The 17,419-nt window shown below is 38.5% G+C and overlaps 1 protein-coding gene across 5 annotated transcripts in view; it reads left to right on the forward strand.

Moving 5' to 3' along the window:
* The window catches only part of LOC108427772 (nuclear receptor coactivator 3), a 132,436-nt gene that overhangs the window by 90,927 nt on the left and 24,090 nt on the right, over positions 1–17,419 (forward strand). For 4 of the 5 annotated variants that reach the window (XM_017698240.2, XM_017698242.2, XM_017698241.2 and 1 more), the window contains 4 exons: positions 8,064–8,164; positions 10,270–10,444; positions 14,355–14,537; positions 15,114–15,200. In XM_017698240.2, the coding sequence (XP_017553729.2) occupies positions 8,064–8,164; positions 10,270–10,444; positions 14,355–14,537; positions 15,114–15,200 (546 nt within the window). Of the gene's footprint in view, positions 1–8,063; positions 8,165–10,269; positions 10,445–13,772; positions 14,076–14,354; positions 14,538–15,113; positions 15,201–17,419 lie in introns of those variants that run through there. The other variant, XM_017698243.2, reaches the window with a different exon arrangement.

Below are 17,419 nucleotides of genomic sequence, written 5' to 3' on the forward strand. Positions count from 1 at the left end.
CAAGCAAAAGCAAAATGTGTCAATCTAGAATATTACATTATACACATAATAAAAATGAAGCAAATGTAGTATTAATTTGCAGTCTAACATATCTAAATAATGTATCTGCATTTTGTATAAAAACCCAAAGAGTGGATCACTATTAGACTTATCATTAAGGTACTCAGAATGTAAGGCGAGAAACTAGAGCAGGAATTTGTTACCTTATTTTAAAGATGACAAGATGTGCTTTAAACAGTTGAGCTACTCCGGAGTAGCTCTGCATCTCCTGTGTTTGAAAATGCAAATCACAGAGCGTTTGCATGGACAAGTGCTGGCAATCAAACTGGTTTGGCAAGATGATGAATTTTCTATCACACACAGTTTAGCATGAATTTGATAATATTTGAATGTGAAATCAGTTAAAGTTAAACTTGGATTATTTCTGGTGATCTGGAAGAGAGAGAGAGAGAGAGAGAGAGAGAGAGAGATGGCACTTGCTTGTACTATTAAAGAAAACTTCCATACTACTGTGTAATACCATACCACCATACCCATACAAAACCTATATCAGGGTTTCTCAACCACTGGGCTGGGGACCACAAGTGGGCCTTTAAGGACTCCTTGGTGGTCCTTCGAGTTACTGAGGGGAGCCAGTGGTCTGTAGTGGGCCTGTGATGCCGTTTTGTCATAGAAGTTAGTGATAAAATAATTGACTTAACAATAAAAAAGAAATCTAGAATGTTTTCATAGAGTTGGCAACATTAATTCAAGCCTCACAAAGTGCATAAAGGCAGCTTCATCAGTTTTTTTTTGCCCTTTGCTTCTAGAAACACCGGACCTTTTAGTTGTCCACTTGCACCAGTATTCAATTGATATTCCATGTTCACTGATACACATCACATATTGCAAGAGTAGATATATTACTGTGTTTAAGATTTTTGAGCAAAAACGTTTTGTTTTCTTGTCAGCCTTCATGCTTTCCGGTGATAAACAGGTGGGGGCCTTAAGGTGGAAAAGACTGAGAACCTCTGATCTATATGATATTTCAGTGTGTGTCTGACGAGCTGCTAAGACTGGATTTTTGGTGTGTTGACCGCTTGCTGTTTCTCCCGTCCACTCTGTGCCATATGGGTCTCCGTAGGGCTGGGCCACACGGTGTGCAGGTGCAGGAGTGAATTGTGTTCATTACTGCAGTGATAGACTGGTAATGGCTCAGCACTGTGTAGGAGAGTCTGTGCGTTTGAAGTTGATGTGCATCACAGTTGAAAGGAATCAGCACTGTATAAAAACCAGGCACATGTGTGGTTTTGTTTTTGTGATTTAATCTATATGCAGTACATATACCCTCTTCACATTCACACACAAGATGTCTTTGACTTTTTACTTATAAATATAAGTTCATAAGCATAAAAGGATGTGCTTAATATGAATTTGACAGTGGCTCAACAGTATTAAGACACTGTATTAAAACATATTGTTACTGTCGCGACAAAACCTTGTATCTAAATGGTAAGATTACGGGAGAAGAAAAAAGCATTGTGATCTTGTAATGGAAGTCAGTTTAAGTTTTTTGTTCCTGGTAATTTTGGACCATTTCTGTTGGTCTGTTAATTATGAACTTTCTGGAAAGGTCTAGATACTAATGCTGCAGAAATAACTTAAAATTAAAAAATCTGGTGTCATTATAAGACATGTCCCCATTGGTTGGGAAGTAGCAGTCGTGGTGAAGGTGAAGGTGCTTCTTAAAGTTCTCAAGAACAACATTATTAAACAACATGCTAAACACCTCTAAAACCTGCAAATGAGCCTTAAGACGGTTTTAGAACAATGTGCACTGGTCAGACAAAACAAAAACAGAACTCTTAAGCAATAATTTAGTTCCCGATGTCCAGAGAAAAAAGGGTTGTATGTACAATCTCAAGAACACAGTGAAACATGAAGGTGGTAGTGTCCTGATATGTGGCTGCTTCCCTGCAAATAGTACACGCTTAAAAATGATGGTTCTTCAAGGGTTCTTCAGTAAAGAAAATGGTTCTATACAGAATCATAAACACTCAAAGAACCCCTGGATGATTGCATGAATGAACTTTCTTTTGCATTGTGTTTAGTTCCTCAGATTGATGGAGAAGGTGCTGTAGATGGTTCTACAAAATAGAAGAACCAAAAAGGATTCTTCTATTGTTACGATGTCAAGCTTGTCACAATAGAATAACTCCTTTTGGTGCTATATAGAACACTTTTCAAAAAGGTTCTATATACAACCATCTACAGCACATTTTCCATCAAACTGAAGAATGCTGTCATGATGCAGTGAACCCTTTACTCTTGCAAAGGGTTCTGCCCCTTTCTTAACAAAAGAACCCTTGAAGAACTATAATTTTTAAGTTTAAGTGTACTGGAGCACTGCACGTCATCAAAGGACACAAGAATGGGGTGATGTACTGGGAGATGTTCGAGGTGGTCATAATCTCATTGACCAAGAAAGGGAAGAAGGTTTCACAAAGATAATGATCCCAAACATACAACTAAAGCTGAAGGTGCTTTCATGCTTTAGATAATCTCCAGACGTAGATTCCTTTGAAATTGTATGGAAGAATCCATCAGAGCATGCTGGGGTGGAAAGCAGGAAAGTTGTGAGGAGCTGAAAAACCATTATAGAGTGAGATTACATGCACTTAGTAGTCTGATCATATTCAGATTTCTGCAGTTATCTGATTACTCAAAGGGTCATGTAAACAGCATATACTGATTTCATAGATCAAAGTAATGTCTAGAAATCTGATTATGAAATCTGATATAGAGAGCTGGATTTTAGCTCAGTAATCAGATTTCTCATTGCATGTAAACTCTTATTCTGATTTCTGTGCATATGTGAAAACAGATGGTGGTACCAGAAATAATTTAGTGGTGTTGATAAGTAGCAAAACACTTTTGGATACATGCTTGGTTCATATTTTTGGGTAAAGTGGCGTAATGCGGCAGAAATGTGTTGCCTGACTCATGTAGACCCAGAATTTTCCTTTTATCTAAACTCAAGTGCTTGTAAACATATTGATCGGATTACTGACCAAATCTGATTTTCTTGCAGTTATCAGATTATTAAGTGAATGTAAACGCACTCATCGTCTCTCCCTCATTCATAGAAGAACTGACCAAAAACTTTTTTGTGTCGGGGGGTAGACGCATTCATGTCCAACAACACCATTTAATATAATGTAGAAAAATGTCACAAAACTTTTGATTGGTCTGAGTGAACCTTTGTGTAGTTATATGTTAGACAAATCTGTAAGAGTGCCCATTAGATTTATTTCAATTGCATGTTATTTTCATACTTTAATAAGCAATCGAATTCGATTTTTCTGAAATCATCAAATCTGGATAAGTCTAAATTTAATAAAATTAATTTTAAAAGTACTTTCTGTCCACATGGTTCGATTGAATTGAAACATTTCTTCAGATTTGTGCTTAGGCAAGCTCATAAGGACTAGTGGGAAGAAGACGCTGCTCTTCTGCACTGCATATTGCTGACACATTCAAACAGTGCCAGCAAAGTGGTAAAAAAAAAAACTAACAAAAAAAGTGAAGAGAGAGAGAGAGAGAGAGAGAGAGAGAGAGAGAGAGACAGTGGAGTTATATATAACTATAAAACAATATAGGTCACTTTAGGACTACTGAGGTCATCTGCACACACCAAGAGTCATTCTGCAAAGATGTTTATGCAAAACTCGTGAAATGAATTACAAAAGAAGATAGTCATGCCTTCACTTATCAGTCTGGTGTTGTTTGTTTTCAGCTGGTCATTTGGCTTTGCATGACATCAGAAACCAGTTGTAATTAAGTCAGAAAGAACAAGCCTAAATGTGCAGAAAATACCCAAAAAATCACCATTTTTCCCTCTTAAGGACAAATAAAAATTCCCCCAAAACCACTATAGATGAAATCGTTTTTTTTTTTAATTCTGAAAACTTCATATAGCTAAACATATTCTTACCAAGTTAACTTTTTGTGTACTTTGTAAGGTGGCTTTAAAAATTAAATAAAATGAGGTTTAACAAAAACTAAACTTACTCTACTTGGCATTCCTTTAGAATTTACTCTACATAAATTTGGCCACTGTAAGTTCCACTCATAACTGACACAGGGGTTCGATTTCACACAAGGCTTGTACAATTGTACAAAACAATACAAGAGAAGATAGTGGCGTTTCTGGATCGTGTTGATCTGTCTTCTTCTTTGCATGATACAGCTTAAACTTCCATTTGTGGATTGCACAGCAAACTGTGTTCACCGACAGTGATTTCTGGAAGTGATCCTGAGCCCATGCAATGATTCCCAGTACAGGATCAAGCCTGTTTTCAATGCAGTGCCGCCTAAGGACCCGAAGATCATGAGCATCCAATGTTAACCGTTGACCTTGTCCCTTACAAACAGGGATTTCTCCAGGTTCTCTGAATCTTTTGAGGATATTTTGTACTGTAGATGGTGGGGTATCACAATTTTACATTGAGAAACATTTTTGTGAAATTGTTACCACAATTTTTAGACACAGTTTTTCGTACATTGAAGAACCTCTGCCCATCTTTGCTTCTGAGAGACTCGGTTTCTCTAAATGCTCTTTTTATACCCAGTCATGTGAGTTAGTTGCAAAGCAGTTTTTTTTATTAGTGCCACTTACTTTTCCAGCCTTTTGTTGCCCCGTCCCAACTTTTTTGAGATGCATTGCTGCCATCAAGTTCTTATTAAGTTAATGTTTTTCATGAAATGGAAAATGTCTGACTTTCAACATCTGACGTTCTATTGTGAATAAAATATGAGTCTGAGAGATTTGAAAATCATTGCATTCTGTTTTTTTTTTACATTTGCTCACAATTATTTACATTTTACACAGCGTACCTTTTGAACTTTGGATTTGGGTTTGTACAGTGTAATGCATTTTCCTGAACTACAGACAACAGCCTTCCGTCGCTTGCAGCTGTGCTTGGCAGCCAAATTTGAACATTTCCATAAAACTGAATATAAATTCTTGTTTAATAACGTGGACTTCCTGGTGCTTGACCTCACCTGTAAAATCTCTATAGATTTGTGCCAGCTTCCTTATCATTTTATTTCACTATAGGGTTGTTTACGGTTTTGAGTACTTTATGCTCCAAATAGAAGAGTGTAGAGAGAGAAATGAGAGACAAGGAAAGAGAGAGAAAGGAAGATTAGAGAAAGAGTGAGGGAGAGAGATCAGAGAAAGAGAAAGGAGGGGGAGATTGAGAGAGAGGGAGAGAAACTAAACCATCTCGAGAGGCAGAGAGAGGGTCCAGCTGGGTCTGACTTTGTGGAGACAGGTTGCCATAGTTACAGGAAGTGAATAATGAAATGTCTCTCTCTCTCTCTCTCTCTCTCTCTCTCTCCCTGTCTCTCAACCCTTACCCTTTTCCCCTTTCACTCTGTCACTTCATCTCTCTCCATCTCTTTCTCCACCTTTTTACCAAATCACGTTTCTATCATAAACTTGCTGCTGACTTTTTATTCGTCTGTTTGTTTTCAGCCTCATTTTTTCAGTGTGTTGTTTTTGTTGTTGTTTATATGTGGCTCTTCTTCAAATATTCTTTATGATTTTATACGGAAATATTGCTTATGATAGACCAACATACATCCTTCCCCCCGCTCTCTCTGCCATTTCTCTCTCTTTCTCTCCTTTCTCTTTCACTCTGTCATCCCTCTCTCCTTTTTCTATTTGTCTCCCCCCTCTCTCTCTCACCCTGTTATTTAACTCTGTAATGTTTTTCTTTCTCTCCTTTCTTTCTGTCTCTGTCATCCCTCTCTTTCTCCTTTCTCTGTTTCTCATTCCCCTCTCTGTCTTTGTCTCTCTCTCTCTGTCTTTCTCTTTTTATCTCTCGGTCAACCCTCTCATTTCTCTGCTTCTCTCTTTCTGTTTCTCTCACACTCTATTATCTATCTCTGTCATTCCTCTCTCTCTCTTTTCTGTTTATCTTTCCCTGTTTCTCTCACACTCTTTTATCTCTCTATCTCTCTGTCATTCCTCTCTTTTCTCTGTTCATCTTTCTCTTGTGCTTTGTCATTTCTCTCTCCATCTCTCTCTCCTTTCTGTTTCTATCTCCTTTTTCTCTCTCTAGTTCTCTGTCTCTAATTTCTCTCTGTACCTCCTTTCGTTCTCCCAGTCTTTCTCTCACTCTTTCTCTCTCTCTCAGGTCTCTCTCTTTTATTCACTTCACTCTCAGTTTCTCGTTCTCCTTCACTGTGTGTCTGTCCTCCACCCAGGTCTACCTTTTGTCTGCACCACACTCCCTCACTCCATCTCTCTCTCCCTCCATCTCTATCTCTCTCTCTCTCTCTCTCTCTCTCTCTCTCTCTCTCTCCTCAGTAGAGGTTTTGTTGATCCACCTCCAGGGAACTCATCAAATGGAATCATTCCCTTCACTCTGACTCTGATTTGCTCAGTTCTGCTTTAATGCCTCCTCTTCTCCTCTTTTTTTTCCTCCTCTCCATCTCTGCCTGAATACAAAGCTCCAGGCGGGCAGTTACCTGCACCTCCAGCCCACCTCCAATCCCTCTTCCACTCCCTCCTCATGAGGGGAGCATAGTAATGCACAGCATGTGTGCAGCATAAAACTGGTCCATACAGCCCCCTGGTGGCCAGGAGTGGGTACAGATCTCCATTGATCTAGAGAACTGGACAGTGAGAAAAAGACTGCTTGCTTTGTCCAGTTCTTGCTTTGTCCAGTTCTTGCTTTGTCCAGTTGTGCTCAGTAGCACAAAACTGCCTGAGGGGCATACAGCAGCAGACAATAACAAAGAGGCAAATCAATTAAATAAAGGAAATGATGGTGAAAGAATAACCAGCATATGTATGTAAAAAGTAAATGTAGGTCTTGTTGCTTAGTTCTGTTATTATTATTGTTATTGTTGTTGTTGCTGTGTCATTATCATTGTAATTCTTTCTGCTGGAATGCCACAGTCATTCCAGTTAAATGAAAGAGTAAGAATTACATGACAAAGAGAGAGAGAGAGCTAGCATGGTAAAGTAAATGTTTTGTGTGTCTTTCCGAATCTGGTTGTTAAGAAATTAATATTACTATTAGTCCCTTATTCTAAAGAGCCCATGTGGTGGAAAATGTTCCTAGATTTTTGGAATAAAAGAGAATTAATGCAGTGTGCAAACATTATTTAAGTTCCAAAATGCATCGTTCAGTCCACAGACTATGCGGTGAATATATGGAAACTAAGCTGCAAAACAGGCTTTTTTTTATTAATTATTTTTGCGATGTCACAAAATCAGTCACATTTACATACATGCACTTATTCGGCCTACAGCAGTTTAGTCCCACCTGTACACGCTGAAGTAGAAAGAGTGATTCAGCCCGGATTGCTTTCTGAATAAGACACAATGCAGGGCAGCCAGTCAGAACAGAGCTCATTTACATACATCAGTCTTAATTAGTAATGATAACTGCTTCATTCTGAGAGATCAAGAGAGGTTGGAAAATGATTGTGTAAAAGGAAATTCTGGGTTGTTTCAGTACTCAAAACCACACAATTGTTATAGGTGAACCTCGGGACAAATTAAAAGACAAAAAAATGTATTATATGGGCTCTTTAGTAAAACTTTGCTCAGTACTGTAATGAAATGAAGGCTTGTATTGAAATAGTTTGGTTTCACTCTTTACACTATATAAAGCTGTAAATATGCATATAAGCACTTACAGCATAACTGAAAATAGTAATAGATGCCACCCTGAAGCTCAAATTTTGTCCATGTTTATAGGTGACAGTATGATTGAGGTAAGTGTGTGATTTTTCTAGCATGTAATTTATTTGGTGGGGTATTACTTCACTCCACATTACTTGTTAGTTACATCACATTAACAGGACCAGTGCAAAACTAAAGAAGCAAACATCAGACACCAAACATGTCTTGGCTGGTCAGCTACATCTGGGTTAAGGGCAATTCCGAGTATTTCAAATTTTTTTTAATTTTGTTGGACTCTTCCTTTAATACAGCTCCTAAAGGGGAAAACATATGTCCTGAACGACTGTGTGTTTGTGTTTTTGTTTTTTGTTTAACCAAACAGGTAAAGCCTCATCCAACGATGATGATGTCCAGAAAGCTGACGTATCCTCCACCGGTCAGGGGGTCATTGACAAAGATCATCTGGGGCCACTTTTACTGCAGGTGAGCAACAGTCAGAATTTTTGCATCTGATTGTAAAGGCTGGTGATGAGGAGGAGCTACCAGACTTTATATGAGATTAGAGAAGAGGCCGGTTAGCTTTTCCAATGTGGTCAGTCAGGAATTACTGATGTTTTTTGGTGTATAGGGATGCCATGTCATTTCCAGTTTTGAAAAAGTGAACCCCCTTCCAATATAAGACCAAAATATTTGTAAAACAAAGCAGCACTTATTGAGGAACATCATGGATCTTGCATAAACAATGAAAATAAACTTTGTACAGGTGCAGCGGCACCTTTTAGAGGGCAGTGCTGAGAAATCTTTGTTTATTTGAGCTCAGTTAGACCTTTATCAACAAGGCTATAGGCTTGTTTTATTGAGTGATGGGAATTTCCAGAGGACAGCAGCAAGGTGGAGCATTATGAGCTATCTTATTCATTTTTTAGTCAGTGAAATGTCTCTTTTATAATGTCTCTTTTGACATATGCAGTTTAAGTTAACATTACCGAGAAACAGTATTCTTAACTCTTTCAGGTGAGGAGTCATCAAGCACTGTAACATGAACATGCATGAGAACACAAGCTAGGATGGTAGAATTATAACAAGAATTTTTAGAATTATTGTTGTGTACAGTGATATGTGCTATGTTAGTGAATGTGTTTATGTGCACTTACTTATCTGATTAGTTATCTGAACTTACTAATCTGAAGTTACTAATCTGAAGCAGTTATCTGATTATTCAAATGGTCATGTAAACAGCACTCTCTGATTTCTTAGATCAGAATAAGGTCTAGAAATGCAATTAAGAAATATGATAGATCCAGAGAGCTGGATTCTAGCTCAGTAATCAGATTTCTCAGTGCATTTAAACTCTTACTCTGATTTCATTCACATTTTTCAAAATAGACAGTGGTACCAGAAATAAGCAAGCATTGTTTAACATAGTGCCTGGAAGGTGGAAACACCGTGACACTGAAATCAAATGCATACTTGACAAAATGAAGGGTTTAAATATTCTTCATCTTCTAGATGATGTATGCTCATAGTTTCAGGTGAAGTGGCTCCATGTTTGAAAAAAAAAAAGCTGCGGTATGACTTTTGAGTTTTGCTTTACGTTTACGTCACATCTTCTTCTGTGAGTTTATTGGCTGGCTGCAAAGCAGAGATGCAATCACTGCCTGACTCATGTAGACCCAGAGTTTCCCCATTGAGTCGGAGTACAAAGTGCATGTAAATGCATTTAATGTTAGCTAGCTGTGTTACTAATATTTAGTTCACATCAAACTGAAAACCATGTTAATGTTGGCTTGATGTGAAATGGGTTATTGCAGAGAAACGTACAGACTCAGGTTTCTTTACAGTGGTGATGATGGGAACCCTGGGGTCACCACGTCTATAACACAAATATAGACATTTACATGTGACCTCTGAGTCATATACGATGGTAGAATAGTCATACATCTGAAAGGATACGTTTTCTTTATTACTATCTCAAAACTTGTAAAACAATGTCTCAGACATCAGGTGTAGTTTTTGGAACCATCCTGTGTTATAACTCTCTGTGAGGGAGTTTTTAGAGACATTAACCTGTTCAGACGTCTAGTTCCTATCACCACCACTGTGAACAGTTCTGACTGTAAGTTTCTCTAAAACAGAGCATTTCATATTAAATCACTCTGAGAGAGTCTGTTAAAATATTAACCATTTATAATCCTGCAAATCTTAGAAAAATGAGCTGAATTCCTTTTTTAATAGTTTCGCTCTTGGTCTAACTGATTGAGAGAGTGAGGTTTCCAACAGGAGTCAGCCCAAGACATGAAGGTTGTTGCCAAACACGGCTATTGCTGACTGCAGAGAGTTTGTTGCTACACATTCCTTGGATATGACTTTAGATCTAATATGTTCAGTCCATTACTCACACACCTGAGCCAGGTAACTAAGAGTTATGGATCTGGATTTGAGGGTAGTGATTAAACTGCATTGCTGGAATGTTAGAATCAATTATATCCCATTCAAGATGCATTCCCTGAAGAACTGTAATCAAAGCCAATCGATGCGAGGTGAGAGATTATACCCCTGCTGAGTGCTCCTTTCTTTTCTCTCTGTAGGCCCTGGATGGCTTCCTGTTTGTGGTGAACAGGGAGGGAAGCATCGTCTTTGTGTCGGATAACGTCACTCAGTACCTGCAGTACAAACAGGAGGAACTCATCAACACCAGCGTCTACAACATCCTCCACGAGGAGGACCGCGAAGAGTTCCACAAGAACCTGCCCAGGAACAATGGTTAGATCCACACACACATTTGGCCTGGTTGAAGTATAGGAGTTTCATGTGGTGTGTAAACGCTGTTCAAGTTTTCAAAATGTACTGTTCATCCCTTAGACCACATGATCCATATACAGTCATGGGCAAAAGATTCTCTACATAATATAACATTTTTTTTTAATTGAAAAAAGTATTAATACTTCATATCCAGTGGATGGTTAGCATACTAAAGGCTACATGGCTAACAACAACAAAAAGAATGGCACTACACTAAGTATAAACCAGACAAAGCAGTAACTCACATATTTTATGGACGTTACGTTCAAACTTTTGAACTGCAAAGTTTGCATGGCTAGCTGATTAGCTCACTGAGGCTAACCTAGCTGAGGTGCCTCCTGTTTCAATAAATCATCTCCTCATTGGCTCCTCTTGCCCTTTGGCCATGACTGGACACTTGAGTATCAGAGTGGGCAAGGGCACGTTAAGAAAAAGTGTAGAAACAGCACCCTCCATCCATTTGCGTTCACTTCTCCATTCTTGTGTAGTCTAGTGGGTAGGCACCCTAATGCAGGCCGTTAAGGATGTAACAATATTAATGCAACTATTAGTGGGTTCACAGAGCTGGGCGTTTTTGGGAAGAGATTTATAAATTCTATTTTAGACATTTCATCTATCTTTTCTCTCTAAATAGAGCTGTGTAGAATCAAGACTTTATTCCTTAAGGGACCCTGTGTCCACACTTAGAGTGTTTCTTACAGTTCCGTAGTAGTTATTGAATTATCTGTAGAAATTGCCCAAAAGTCATTATTATTTCATTTCTTGTTCATATTTCATCTTTATTTTCATGTTTTAAGACTCATAACAGTAGCAAGTCTAGGGCTCAATGGCAAACATCGCTAGCACATCGAAGATTTAATCAAATTTTGACCTTAGACTCGCAAATAGTCTCATATCTTAATATATGTTTGTTGTTACAGGCCTACAGGCCATTCCTCTGATTTGTGCACAATTGCATTTACATTTACGGCATTTGGCTGATGCTCTTATCCAGAGCGACTTACAATTTGATCATTTTACACAAGTAGGCGAAGGCAGTGTTAGGAGTCTTGCCCAAGGACTCTTATTGGTATAGTGTAGGGTGTTTACCCAGGTGGGGGATTGAACCCCAGTCTACAGCGTAGAAGGCAGAGGTGTTAACCACTACACTACACCAACCACAATTGCTGCTGAGTATATTACTGGTTCATCATTACCATGATGTTAGCACAATATATCTGGCACAAATGATTCCTCTGACCAATGAGAGTAGCAGCATTTACATGCAGCTTGATAATCTGTTAATAATCCGACTAATAGATTAGTCGGAATAGAATATCATATACACCTGAAACAGACTAGTCTAGTTCGGAAGCCATTCGAAATGCTATTTCAATCCGATCGAACAAGGTGGCTAGTCCTGTAAATAATCTTTGAAATAGAAGAATAATAACCATGTAAGCACCTGTAGCCGATTACATTCCCAATCGGAAAATTTCAGTACGTTTTGCGTATGTGCATCACGTCATAGCAAAAGTTTACAACATTCACTATAGCGGGAGCAGAAACTGGTCTGCAGAGAAGACAAAGTTTATGCTGTGAACTTTAAAAGATGGAACATGATGCAGTCACTCCTTTTTGCCAGTCATTAACATCTGCTCTGTGGCCCATTTTCAACACACTGAATGAGACGTTCACTGCACTTTAGCACCTTTTCTCAATCTATGAGTCCCATCACACACCCCACAGGTGTTTATAGCCCAATCATCTGCAGGAGCCTAAACTTACTACCAACGTCAACACGCAAGGTCACTAATTTTGTACTTACTATTTAATCAGGCAGACAAAAATCTTTTGCTGGTGAACATTGAAGCCAGTGTTCTTTAACAGTGTGTTGTGAGCATCCCAACCCTAATGTCCCTAGTGTCTGAAGTTTCTTTCAGTTAAAGGCTGATGTAGCTAACACGTAAAGGAAGCTTGGAGCCACCTGCTTGGCGTAGTGCAAACTGCATGTCTAAATTATCACTTGATCGCCTCAAACTGTATCAATTTGTTAAAAGATTTCAGATACACTTGCTTAGGTTGGTTCTGTCATCTATAAAAACAGTCAAAAGCACATTAGCATAGCTAAAACGACAGTCATGTTCAAGCTTGAAATCTGGACATTTTTATCGATGAGGGAAGATTTGTGTCAGATTTTTCGCCAAGCTAGTTATTTGGTTTTCATCCATCATTAGACACATTAGTACGTTAAACATAGTGTTGGAGCACGTCTTTAGGTGTCAATGGCCGCAGAGGCTCTGTTGCACTCATGTGAAGCAGCTCTGCTGAAGGTGACTCCACACATATCCGTGTTTGAGCTCTAATGAAAACAGATGGCTCCCTGCGCTCCCACACGCAGCTAGGCTATCGGAAATCGACAGCCCTTGCTGCATTCAGACCATGCTTCATTAGCCCAGCGAAGAGGAGCAGCAAAGAGAGAGCAGCACTTTTTTCTTTTAATGTCATTGAGGTTAGAGAAGGTGGGCCGCTCTCTCAGCTGCTTACTGTTTAGTTACGTTTCACACTGTACAGTCGCACCAAGACAGGTTTCCCACACATCCTGGAAAACCTGGAAATATGTCATAGAAATATTAGTGAAGTCCTGGAAAAGTGTAACATTGGATCATTAATGCTGCTAAAATTGCATATTTTAGCATATGTTTAGGTGCTAATGCCCAGTTTGGGTGTGCATTCGTACATATTGTGGTTGAGAATTCTGCTGTGTAGCGTACAGAGAGATACATGGACGTGATGTGAGACCACCCAGTAAAGTGTGGCTCCTCTCTTTTCCTGTTCATCTCCTCAGCTCTAATCTGTTTCTACATGCTACATCATTACTCTCATTTTTCTTTACAATCAGTTGACATTGCATAATTAAATGTCATTATAGGAGTAATTATACAGCTGCATAATTAATTAAATTTGCATATCTATTGAATACAATAATAAATAATACAATTTAGGGTTATTATTTTAGCGTTCTTTTATTGTTTGTTTTACATCACTTAATTTAATTAATCATTTGAAGAGATTTATTGGAAAACGCATTATAAGTACTTTTTGACATTTTTTTCATTATGTGATGTTTGGGGTGGACTTGCCTGATACATCAGTGCTATGATTTTTACTGTCTTAATTAGAGGAATAAAAATTCCTTTTCAGTTACATCAGCTGTTATTCTTAAAATAAAAAAAAAGTTCAATACAGCATTTTAGAATGAAACTCCATTTATGTAAAATGACACACTGACAGTCAATTTTATTGTGATGCTAAAAATAGCAAAAACTTGGTTAAAATATAAAGTAGGTTTTTTCTTTCAGCAACAAGCTGCAACAAGACTGTACACCCAACAGTAACTTTCTGTCAAATTCAAATGATCATAAAATATCTCCTCTTTCCTCTTTTATTTACAAACAGAAAATGTGATACAAATGCAAAAACAAAACATTGTATGGACCAAATGTCTATTTTAGCTTGTTTCAATAAACTATGAGTGAGAAATAATAACAATAATATACAATTACAACTTTCTTTTGTTATTGCTCCCAAATATCCCCTGGAGATCAATGAAGTATGTGTTTCTATCTATCTGTGTATGTATCTACTTATATATCTATTTATCGAACAATCAGTCAATCTGTCTAGTCAGTTATTTACTATATTTTTTGTCATTTACTTTTTTGTGCTATATTATTATTTGGTTTTATTCTGCTTTATTATATTTGTATGGACTTTACTGCCTTTTGTGTACACTGGTGTGCCAAAGACAGTACAAAAATAAGACAATTGACATTTAAACTATGAATAATTGATGAATAATTGGTCTCTCCTCCTTCTCCTCCTCCCTCAGTGAACGGGGTGTCGTGGGGGGGTGAAGCTCCTCGGCAGAAGAGCCACACTTTTAACTGCCGGATGCTGGTGAAGTTTGGTCATGGCCCAGGACCCACTGACGAGGCCCCTGGGGGCCCGCGCTACGAGACCATGCAGTGTTTCGCCCTCACACAACCCAAAGCCATGATGGAGGAAGGTGAAGGTAAGACTGTCCTCAATAGAACACTTAGGGCATTCACATATTACTGTGGTCGTCATCCAAAATGGGCAGCAGGTCAGCAGTGGCTTTAATTTGATGATAAAATGTGTGCAGGGTTATTCAACGCACAAACAGATGTAATGACAGATATGAGGCACTTGCTTGCACACACACACGTGAACCATCTGAGCAAGAAATACTGGAATTAAACGGTAAAGCTTGTAAAGTGAGCCTCAATGAAGTGGCTGCTATGCGAGGTTTCTGTGGATGGCTTCACTTTAATCCTATAAGCCTCCCACTGAGTAAAGAAGGCTCACATAATAAAGAGTGAAATTAGGAATCAATATGTGAAATTGAATTCCCCACCAGCTGCAACAATTGATTATAATAAAGTGCCATGAAAACATAATAAAAAAATTGATTGCACAAAAATAAAATTAAGTGCCATGAAGAGTTGATAATTATTTGTACAGTGCCAGTCAAATGTTTAGGCACACCCAACTGAATGTGTTTTGTGAGTGAGATTTTTAGGGATGTGGAGGAGTTCTGTAATCTGAGTGTCCGTGTTTGTGTTCTCAGACCTGCAGTCGTGTATGATCTGCGTGGCGCGGCGTGTGACTGCTGTGGAGAGGACAGAGAGTTTCAACACCAGACACGAGCTCTCGGGTCAGAAGACAGTGCTCACAGAATGCACATGTTCACACTGCTAACATGCCTTTATTCTTCAGTCCACACACACTGACCATATCAGACCAAATCCATATCTGTCTTACTTATAGAGGCTGTTTTCACTTAGTCTCATGGGTGATCTTATTATGAGAACACCTGGGAACAGTAATGAGAATTTGGGCTGCATGTGAGGGGAATGTAGACTTATTAGGGTGGGAAAAACTTAAGTGTGAAATGTTTATATCCAATCCTACGTCTCATGAGGGAGGAGCTCAAGGACAGGGGGCGATGGATATCAAGCCTATATGTATGTATGTATGTAATGCAAGTTAGCGTGGCTGAAAAGTCCTCCAGAAAACTCCAGTTGTGGAGAACATATTACATGTAATAAACATAAACATCACTGCTTGAAAGGGTTTAGTTAGCTAAAGATAGTGTTTCACTAACTAGCTTGTTTTGCTTGCTGGTGTTAAAATGACCCTGACTAGAGAAGGGTGACTAGGGGATGAGTTTAAGTTAGCTTTGTTAGCAACAGATTCCACCTCAATCCACCACCGAAAGTTTAACAATGCGGGCTGAAACAGTTATTCAACAGTATAAATGTAGACCACATTATTAATGTTGACCATAAAAAAAAATAATTGGCAAATATTTCCATTGTTGATTTTTAGTTTACATGTTCAAAGCAGCATCCAACTTAAAATGCATTAACAACATAACCTGTAGAGTACAGCAGTTCCCTTATAGTGTGCTATCTGTGTGAGGAAAGGAAAAAATAGCAATTATGGCTAAAAGTTAAAAAAGAATATAATCTAGGAGCATTTCCTTTACATTTAAGGCCTGATCACCACATACAACATAAGCAAGTCTGATTTAGTTAAGTCATTCCTGATGTACTGTATGTGATTCACTAAAGAGCATTATGTTGTATTACTAACGTTAGTCACTGGAATACTATAAGCACTACCAGTTTCTGTTAGTTAAGTGTTTAGCAGCTACATCAATTGAATTATCAAACATTTGACAGCTCGTCATATCACGACATTGCATACTGTCAGTTGATGTAATAGATCTGACGGTAAGTGTTCTCCTTCAAGCGCGTTCAGCTGTCCAGTTACTTTGCATTAACGGCCGTATGAAATGATGCAGTGGTTCTTCACAGGACTCGGAGGAGGCTTGTGTTTGCTTTCGCTCTCCTAGCGCTGGTGATATCCTGTGACTGGGGGGTCCTAACAAGTGGGTTGAATTGGATACGTCTAAATTGGGGAGAAAATTGAGAACAACAAAGTTCCCACATGATTCTACCTTTTCTCCTGTTATGTCACATACTTTTAGCTAGTTCTTATTACTTACAGTATCTCAAAATGATGGGCTTAAACAAAGCGCTACGTTTTTTCCATGGTGGTTGTTTAACTCCTGGTGAACAGAACCTCAGTTGCCTAACATTTTATTATAACTCGTCACATTTACAGGCCACATTTAAGCCAGTTAACCCCTTAAAATGATTACATACACTACAGAGTATTATTCAGTAACTACAGGGATTTTAATGCAAACTCTTTGAGCTATTCGTAGGTCATAGAAATGTGTAATAAATCTTTGGGCCTGTGCTGGCCTTTTCAAGGGGTAATTAGTTGAGTATTAGTTGATTTTGTTCACTCAAATAATAAAATATCAAAATGTTTGCTCTATAACAAGTTGTCTCCAGGCATGCAATCTTGTTATGACATCACGTCTTGCCCTGCAAGGCAGGCTTATACTTTTCAACATTTCAGTGATCGGATCACATTCGGATTTCACTTGCTTAACACTGTGATCAGATTACGATCGCATCATCATCAATAAGTGCAGCCTAGCAGGTGAGAGGAGTCCCCAAACCAAGGGCCTTCTTTTACTCAAGTCCAATTAACACGTCCAAGCGAAGCCTTTCAATTGATATTGTAACAGGAGGGCAAAGTAAAATGAAAAGTGTATCCAGATACAGTGAAACACAAAGGGGAATGCCATTGATTGTTCAGAAATTTCTGCATAGTCACAGAAATGTAAATGGACATGGTTCAGTGTCTTCCTCTCACAGTCAGTGTGATGAAAATCAACTGCTCCTGGCCTAAATTTCTTTGATTGCTCGGTTTAATTCTGAGCTCGTTTGAAGTTAATCAATCCGCTTTATCTCTGCAAGTAGTCATGATCATAGGTGATGTCTGGCCCTGCTTAAT

The sequence above is a fragment of the Pygocentrus nattereri genome, chromosome 9 (assembly GCF_015220715.1).
Source record: "Pygocentrus nattereri isolate fPygNat1 chromosome 9, fPygNat1.pri, whole genome shotgun sequence".
Lineage (NCBI taxonomy): Eukaryota > Metazoa > Chordata > Actinopteri > Characiformes > Serrasalmidae > Pygocentrus > Pygocentrus nattereri.